General features: G+C 36.8%; 1 protein-coding gene across 1 annotated transcript; it reads left to right on the forward strand.

The window, feature by feature from the left end:
* Positions 1-912: 912 nt before the first annotated feature.
* On the forward strand, positions 913-9,304 carry LOC105779008 (uncharacterized). The gene is made up of 3 exons (XM_052629225.1): positions 913-982; positions 1,052-1,185; positions 8,852-9,304. The coding sequence occupies exons 1-3, from the start codon at positions 913-915 to the stop codon at positions 9,302-9,304; spliced, it is 657 nt and encodes a 218-aa protein (XP_052485185.1).
* The last annotated feature ends 499 nt before the right edge of the window (positions 9,305-9,803 follow it).

Below are 9,803 nucleotides of genomic sequence, written 5' to 3' on the forward strand. Positions count from 1 at the left end.
GTTCGGGTACCCTTACTCTAGAAACTAAGCCTCATATAGTGAGCTTTAGGAACTTACCCTAGGTAGAAGTACTCTAGACCTTAGTAGATACCTGACTAGGAGTTTTTATTATTTCTTGATTGTATTGGATTTAATGTTTATACCTGATACTGACTTGGGTTTATTTTGTTTTGATTGCATGACATCATGATTACATTGCATTTGCATTATAGAAAAGAGGTGTTGATTCACATTCGATTACTAACTTAGAAAGCTTGTCATGGAATACGGGTTTTTTGATAAAGTGGAAAATAATACGACTGCCTAAATATATTCCAAGAAACACAAGAAGGGTGACAGAAGAATTCGTGACTTTACTTTGGGGCCCGAGGATTCAAGATGATTTGTCTAAGAGCTTTTAACGTTCCAAATTTCTTAAAGAAGCTAATGAGCATTACGAGGATAGGCAGACAACGGATTGCGACCAGAATCAAGCAGAAGGAGCTAGCAGTGACATCCATTGGAAGTTCGCGAGGTTTATCTTAACATCCGGATGAAAAAGGAGAAGATGTCTTTGCTTCGAGTATGAGGGCAAAGCCGTATATATATATCCGCTTTATGTAAAGAAATTTGTCCTCTAGTAAGGTTTTCTAAATGGAATTGAATCAGAATCAACGTCTCTTTATGCATTCATTTCATGCATTCGCATTTCATTACATCATATGCATCAAAGATTATTCAAAGATTCTAATTAACTAAAATCATTGCTCAGTTAACCTGGAATCCAATCAACCAACCCAACACCGATACGGCACTCGAGCGAAGACAAAAGATATGGATCAGAGATTAGAGAAGCTCGAACAGTACCAGAAAGAGATGCAAGACCGGCTTCAGCTACAAATGCAGGAGCGGTTAGACAAGATGAAGCAAGAAATGTCTGAGAAGATGCGGGAATCTCAAGAGGATATAGTGGCCAAGTTAACCCGACTGATAACTAAGGGAGGTGACAAAGGAAAGGGCCCCATGGCAGATGTCGATGAGGGAAATGATGATGAACTTTTCTATCCTCCAGGTTTCACCCCTCCACATGAGCGAGCTCAAGCTGAATACCCGCGCAAATCTACTGTCACCATCATGCCTCAGCAGTTTCGGGCTGGTATTTCGAACCTCCAAACTGGGCCGGGTTCTAATCCTAAAAATAATCCTGTTAACTCTGCCATTCCTGACTTTGATGAAGTGGTTGAGAAGGAAAGAATGAAGGAGGAGTTACCGAAACAGTTAGAGGAAAGGTGTAGGTGGCTCGAGGAGAAGTTCAAGGCGATAGAGGTCACTGAAAGTTATCGAGGCATTGACGCAAAAGAGCTGAGTTTAGTGCCAGATCTAGTACTCCCTCATAAGTTTAAGATGCCTGAATTCGAGAAGTACAATGGGACGACTTGCCCAGAGGCTCATATCACCATGTTCTGCAGGCGAATGGCTGGATACGTTAATAATGACCAGCTATTAATACATTGCTTCCAAGACAGCCTTGCAGGGGCAGCATCCAAGTGGTACAATCAATTGAGTCGTGCCACGATTGGTTCATGGAGGGACTTGGAGCAAGCATTCATGAAACAATATAGTCATGTGACAGACATGGCTCCTGATAGAATCACCCTTCAAAATATGGAGAAGAAGCCGAGCGAAAGTTTTAGGCAGTACGCGCAGAGATGGAGGGAAGTCGCAGCCCAAGTTCAGCCACCGCTCTTAGAAAAAGAAACAACCATGCTGTTCATTAACACACTGAAAGCCCCATTCATTACACATATGTTGGGGAGTGCCACAAAAAGCTTTCCCGACATAATCATGAATGGCGAGATGATCGAAAATGCCATAAGAAATGGAAAGATCGATGCTGGAGAGAGTAACAAGAGGTCAGTCTCAAGGAGAAGAGAAGATGAGGTGAACAACATGGGTTACTCTAAATCAGTTACTGTAAGTCAGCCAAGAAAGGTGGCTGCTAACTAGCAAGGTTCATCGAGACAGGAAGCTGGTACAGGACAAAATACAGAGAGGCCCCAATTCACGCCAATTCCAGTACCATATAGGAAACTGTATCAAAATTTGTTTGATGCCCATGTTGTTTCTCCTTTTCCTGTGAAGCCTCTACAACCTCCGTATCCCAAATGGTATGATGCGAACGCGCAATGTGAATACCATGCGGGAATTACGGGACACTCGATTGAGAATTGCACTGCCTTCAAGAAGCAAGTTGAAAGACTCATCGACATGGGTGTTGTCAAGTTTGGTGACTCATCAAGTGCAAAAAATCCATTACCCAATCATGATTGATAATGGAGGGAACGCAATGCTTTCTGGTCAGATATTCACCTGGGAGGTGTTAAAAATAATGGGACTGCAGAGGAAACCGCTATATTATTTAGAGTCTGTTAGAGTAATGTTCAGAACACACTTGTTGCTTTTAGCCTAGAAGCAATAAGAACTTCTTTGTGAAATGGGCTCATGTCTGAACATTATTATTTTAATGAAATACATTATCACAATCATCTTTTTCTATTCTTTTGGATTTTTTTTCTACCAAACCATTCATTCATTCATTCATATTATTCATACATTCTTGTGTACATTTTTTGGTACCTACTGTGGGTCCTTAGATATCAATGACTTGAGTGACGCTGTTACAAGCTCAGAAATCTCCTTTTCAGCGAGACATGGGTTAGAGAGATCTCATGACTTTGAAGATGTCATAGATCGTAGCTTATCTTCTGATTTGTTGAGGATGATAAAGCAGTTTTACCTCATGAAGAGACAATGAAGACTGTGACCTTGAGGGAACATGTATGACTGAAGAAACAAAGCAAGACCTTATGAGTTACCCTAGGAATTCAATGATGTCTTCACATGGTCATACCCGGATATGCTCAGAGAAATTCCTTTACTGGGGCAATGTCTTTCACTTTGGTTTATCATAGTTTTGCTCATTGAAGTCGAATTGTCATTTCTCTGCATTTTTATCCCAAGAGGAAGATCCAAAGGCTCGTCTTAGAAAATTTCATAAGGGGGAGCAAATCCTTCCTATACAAAAGGATTTTAGAGGAAGATGAATGCCAAATTAAGAGGGTCCATATGTCATAAAGAAAGCCTTTTCTGGGGAAAATTTTGATCCTGAGTAAGATGGATGGTAAAGATTTGCCAAGCTCTGTAAACTCAAATTCCGTTCGGAAGTACTTTTCTTAAAAGGTGGGACCAAGGTGAAACCCTACAAAGGGGCTCTTTGAGTCAAAAAAAGAACCAGGGTGAAACCCTACAAAGGGAGCCTTGAGTAAAAAAATGGAGAGGCTAAGGTGAAAACTCGCAAAGGGTGCCTTAGACCAAAGGGGATTTGAGTTGAAAACCCGAAAAGGGCGGCTCAAATATTGATCAGAATGGGGCATGAAGTAATCAGAGCAGCTCAAATCTCGATCGAATGTGATATCTGATGGTCTTGCTATACCAGAATCAGCAGGAAAGGGTATGCGACATCTTGGGGCATCGATAGAGTATGGTAGATCTCCTAAACACATGTCAAACCCAGAAGGGTCTTCAGCAAGTTTGTATAGAGGAGTTCAAGCTACGATATCTGGGGCACCTAATCCTTATACCATTTTTGTTATTCTTGGAACACTTCATTCATTTCCAAGATACACATTTCTTTGTCATTTATCTTTATTATCTTTGATCACTTATTCATTTCAAGCTATGCTCAGAACCAACTCTATTCTTATCCATAATCTTTTTTGCAAGCATGTTGCATTGGAATAATGATTAATGGACTAATAAAACTTTCACAAGGGGAGTTTTGCATATTACTCTAGAAGTTTCTGAATAATATAGGAACCTCAAATAGGACTATTGTTTAGAACGCACTAGGTTGGAAATCTAATAAAGAAAAGTCTAAATTAAGACTACCCCTTTGAATTTTCGTCTAACAAAATGGCAAGATGTCGTGTTGGTGACAAAGCTTCAATGAACAAGCAAGCAATGATCACCGAATAATAAGAAGAAGTTGTTCTTGGAGAAGAATTCTTCATTTGTGCATGGGCATTTGGTATGACACCCTGGGAATGGTATAAGAGACCAAAAAGTTTCGCATCCTGTATCCTTGAATTGTGATAGCAGAGGATTGAGAAAAGGCCGAATCTTTTTACTCTTGGGTTACAACAGGAGAAAGATGGTACATATTTTGCATCCCAGTGGATCAAACTTGGAGGTTTACAGTGGGGGCAATCTGGTTAAGTGTTTTTCGGAGATGCTAGTTGAGCAAGAATGTGTTATAGCTCATTAGTGAGGAAACCTTAATAAACTTGGAGTAACAATAACTCAAACGTTAAAATATCATCCTCGAAAATGACATTCTGCATTCATTCAAATGTCATTCATACATGTCTAGTTAGGAGCATTTGATTCATTATGTTCATGACATCCTAATCATTAGGCATAATTAGGTTCATAAAGTGAATTATACAGGTCATGTTCCACGAGAACGGATCGGTGAAATCATAAAGCATTGTCTCCCCGAGCAACAAAGAGAAGCGAGTTGAAAAGCGGCAGATCCTGTCTTCCTATATTGGCGTGAAGTGGATCGAATATCTGATCTTGTCTTCCTATACTGGTGGCGAAGTAGATCGAAGAAAACGGATCATATCTTCATGTACTGGCGTGAAGTAGATCAAAGATACCAAATCTTGTCTTCCCATACTGGTGGCGAAGTAGATCAAAGAAAACAGATCTTGTCTTCATGTACTGGCGTGAAGTAGATCAAAGATACCAGATCTTGTCTTCCCATACTGGTGGCAAAGCAGATCGAAAAAAATAGATCTTGTCTTCATGTATCGGCGTGAAGTAGATCAAACACAATAGATATTGTCTCCCCATACTGGTGGTGGAGTAGATTGAAGAAAGCAGATCTTGTCTTCCCATACTGGTGGCGAAGTAGATACAAGAAAGCAGATCTTGTCTTCATGTATTGGCGTGAAGTAGATCAAAGATAGCAGATTTTGTCTTCCTATACTGGTGGCGAAGTAGATCCAAGAGAGCAGATCTTGTCTTCATGTATTGGCGTGAAGTAGATCAAAGATAGTAGATCTTGTCTTCCCATACTGGTGGTGAAGTAGATCCAAGAAAGCAGATCTTGTCTTCATGTATTGGCGTGAAGTAGATCAAAGATAGCAGATCTTGTCTTCCCATACTGGTGGCGAAGTAGATCCAAGAAAGCAGATCTTGTCTTCATGTATTGGCGTGAAGTAGATCAAAGATAGTAGATCTTGTCTTCCCATACTGGTGGCGAAGTAGATCGAAGAAAGCAGATCAAAGATGGTGGATTTTACCTCCCTGAGGTTGCAGTGGAGTACATTGAAGCCAGTAATTCTATCGCCCTGGGCAATAGTGGAATAGATTGAAGATTACAGATCTTATCTCCCTAAGCAGTAGTGGAGCAGATCAAAGATGATGGATTTTACCTCCCTGAGGTTATAGTGGAGTACATTGTAGCCAATAATTCTATCTCCCGGGGCAACAGTGAAATAGACAGAAGAAATCAATCATATCTCCCTGAAGTTGCAGTGGAGTGGATTAAAACCGCAGATCTCATCTCTCTGAAGTTGCAGTAGAGCAGATTCGTCAATTTTTATCCTAAAATTGTAGCAGAACAAGTTGAAGCTATAAGACTTATCTCCCTGAAGTTGCAGTGGAGTAGATCAAAGATGATAAATTTTGTTCTTTTGAGAAGCTACGAAGTATGAATCCTATCTCCCTGGCATTGCAGTGGAATGGTTTAAAGCACTGTTTCCTATACCTCTGAAGATGCAGTAGGAGGGAATGAAGCTACTTAAAGAGGAGAAGCATTGAATAAGTTCAGGCTCAGTACGGCCAGGCACAATTGGGCCTTGTGGTCTTTGCTCTATTCCCGTTATATGACAACGAGCAAAGAGGGGCAGCTGTAATCGGCCCAAATGGTCCAAGCCTTACAAATAGTAAAACAACCCAATAAACTAAACCTAGGCCCAAACCCCAACAGCCCACTAAACAAATTTTCTACCGAAAACCCTAGCAGCTTTGACCCCAACGCCGCAAGCCCAGCAGTCTCAAGACCACCCTCAGACACACCGCTGAATCTCGCACCACGACCCTCCCAGTGCACCGCTCCATGCGCCAACAATACACTGCAACAACAAACTCAAAGCAGAAGAGCAAAAATCGGGCAAATATACCAACTATATCGAATAGATCTCTTTTGATTTTGTTGATTTTTCTTTTCATTTCGGCTATTTAAAGCCGTGAAAAATCTGTAAAGGGGGGTTAGCAAAATATTGTATGGAAAGATTAAAGAAATACAAGTGAAGAATCAAGAGAAAAAGGATTTTGGAAAGGTGATCGGTTTTGTTCTAATTTTTCTGTTCTTTTCTGTTTTATTTTATTTTATTTTGGGGTTTTTCCTTTGATTCTTAAAAATAAAAATAAAAACGAAAGAGAAGAGGAGAGGACTTACTGTTGGGATGCCGTCGAGTGCCCACGCATCACCGTCGATGGTTGGAATGGGGCTTGAATGATGAGAGAAGGGAGAGTCGGTGTGATTTTTGAGATGGCGAAGGGAATGAATTTTGGGTTCTAAAATGGGAGAATAGGGTTCAAAATGGACTATTTTCGCCATTAGTCCTCATGATTTATGGTGCCTTTCAAATTAACTTATTTATTGATTCTAAATCGATTGCACCTTTTATTTTCGTTTCAAATTGATCCAATAGAGTGAAGCGTTTTAGGGTGGGTTGGAAAATTACTTTTTCGGTCCTTTATTTATTACACTGTTTTAATTTACTCCATTTCTTGTTTTTATTTTCAAAATTCGCATTCAACTTCATTTGATATTTTAATTTAGCCCTTAATTTGTTTTTAGTTTATTTTATTATGTTATTTTTATTGTTTATTACTTTTAATTATTATTATACTATTATTGTATGTATGTATGTAGCATATAATATATATATATTAAATGTTTTAAATATATATGTAGTACGTATTTTATTTTTATTATTATTACAATTTTGTTCTTTTATATATAGTTTATATATATATTATATACATTCATATTTTATAATTATTTATATTTTCATGTTTTATAATTCATATGTTTATACATTTTTATAATATGTACATATCATAGATTTTATTATTATTTTATTTTTCTTAGCCTTATATACATATGTATGCGTATATACTTTTATAATATATATATGTTTTCTATATTTTATGATCCAAATATTTTTATATATATACATATACATAGATATATATTATTCTATACCTTTATAAATATTTTTTAAATTTGTACATATGTCCACATTTTTGATAATTACTAATATATTATGTTTATACATTATTATGTTTATTTTATTTTTATTTTAAATGCATGTACATTGTATTATTGATTCATTTTCGTGATTTTTGTATATATATGCACGAATGTTTTATCATACTTTTAAAGAAAGTATATTTTGGTTTTGTTAGCATTGAAATTGTTTTTTCCTTTAAAAAACATTTTAATATTTGGCAATCATGATTCTCGAAAAAGATCGTGTCCTAACTTACTGGATCGTGATCATCTTTTTGATGAATTTAACAAGCTAAGTATTTATTTCACAATAAATTTGCAATTTTCAAATAAAAGCTTATTCTCGGGAATTCAAAATGTCGGGTCCTAACTTACTGGTCGTGACATTTCGTCATCTCGAAATAAGAATTTTTTAAAATCAAAAGATAAACGTGATTTTGAAGATTTAAAAATATTGTGCCCTAACTCACTGGGTGTGATGTTTTATTTCTTTGAAATTAGGATGTCTTTTTTTTTAAGTTCATTCGGGTTAAAAATTTTTATTTAAAATCTTTTCAAATTTTCGACACCAAGGCATTAAAAAAATCAATTTGGTACCAATTTTGGGCGTTACGAGGGTGCTAATCCTTCCTCGTGCGTAACTGACTCCCGAACCTGTTTTCTCAAATTTTGCAGACCCAAAATTATTTTTAAGGTGGGCCGATCACACCTTAATAAAGGATCGATGGCGACTCCAATTTTTGTGTTTTAAAAAAAGTCGACACTAAATTTTTGTTTTCAAAAAACGGTTTCGACAAGTAATGTAACATCTATCCATACGGCAAACTTAAAGTAAAGCATGGCCTGCATTAGGGGTTTGAAAATGGTGGAGAAGAAAATTTGAAAGATGAGAGAGGGAATACATAAGCTCTGTTCATGCATCTTTGTTTTGTTGACGTGTTGATTCAAAGAAAATCGTGTAAATCTAGTTTGACTATGTATATAAGCTGTTCATTTATTTGATATGTTAATTGGAAGGAAGTTGTGTAAATCTAGTTGAAAGGTTCTACTTTTCCAGAAAAATACCTGCTTCATTCCTTCTTCCTATTTCTTTTTGCTTAATCTGCATGCATATAACTCTGTTTGCATCAAATCTCAACCCCATCGTCTGTCCAATTCATATTATCAATCTATGCTTATATGCCTAAGATGCAATTTGCAAAAAATAAAAGCATTGGCTTGTTGAACTAAGGTGCAATATGCATATATGTGTGTGTTTGATAATGAAGTCTAAAGAGTAGTCCAATTTATCCGCAAAACATGCAAAATTTTCTTTTTCTTTTGTCGGTCAAAATGCATGATTTCCTTATAGTCTCATGTTTATTGTTGAATGCTCAAATATTGAGAAGTGTATAGTTTGATATTATCCCTTTATTTGGGTTCGAGGCCCACTGGTGCCGAAGTGTTGCTTCATTAGCTTGTGAAGTTCAGAGCTGCAGACTTTATACAACATTTTCCCTTGTACAGGTTCATTGTTCACCAAGAAGTTTTTTTGGGGTAGAGAATTTTCTTGATGATGATAATAGCAAGCCATACACTTATCAGAAAGGAAAAAAGTCGAAGAATCCGAACAAGCATGTCTCATTTAAACAACGGACCGAAGCCTACATGGAACCATTTACACTTGATGTCTTCATCTCAAAGCGGTTTGTTTCCACTTCTGTCACACATAGGGTGACATGTAAGCAAGTTGCAGTCGCAGGCACAAACTCGAAAGACATTAAAGCAGTACTGAGATCCAGATCGGACATTCCGGCTTGCTTGGTAATCGGGCGGATATTAGCTGAGAGAGCGAGAGAAGCCGATGTGTATACAACTTCTTATACTCCCAGGGAGAGGGACAAATTCGAAGGCAAAATCAGAGCTGTGGTTCAATCCCTCATTGATAATGGAATTGATATTAAAGTTTATCTTGATTGAATGATTTGAATTCAGTTATTGATCTTTACACTCTTTACCCAAACCTTTTGAAATATTTTTTGTGTTATTTAATTAAGCTTGTGAATATGCTTGACTGATGTATTTCTCTCTCATTTCTATTTACATTTTGATTTTATACCTTCAAATGAGATGCTTGAAATTGCAAATTGTGTGGGTTTATGCTTGGAAATAAGCTTGAATTCTTAATGCTTGATTCTAGTAGCTTCTAAGCTTAATCAAGTTTTCTTATTTTCAACTGAGTAGGTGGTATAAATTAAAATATAAAAATTTATGGTATTTTGAATTTTAATCTTAATATAAAAATATAAAACAGTTTCAAAATAATATTTATTATTTTATAAAATATTGGATATTTGGTTAAGGTATATATATTCTCAAAGAAAATAAGAAACACATCTATTGATTAAACTTTGCTTAGTTGACGTGGATTTTTAATTCGTTAACACAGATTTATATTTGATATTTTTGTAAGCGCAAT

Source organism: Gossypium raimondii, chromosome 4, assembly GCF_025698545.1.
Source record: "Gossypium raimondii isolate GPD5lz chromosome 4, ASM2569854v1, whole genome shotgun sequence".
NCBI lineage: Eukaryota > Viridiplantae > Streptophyta > Magnoliopsida > Malvales > Malvaceae > Gossypium > Gossypium raimondii.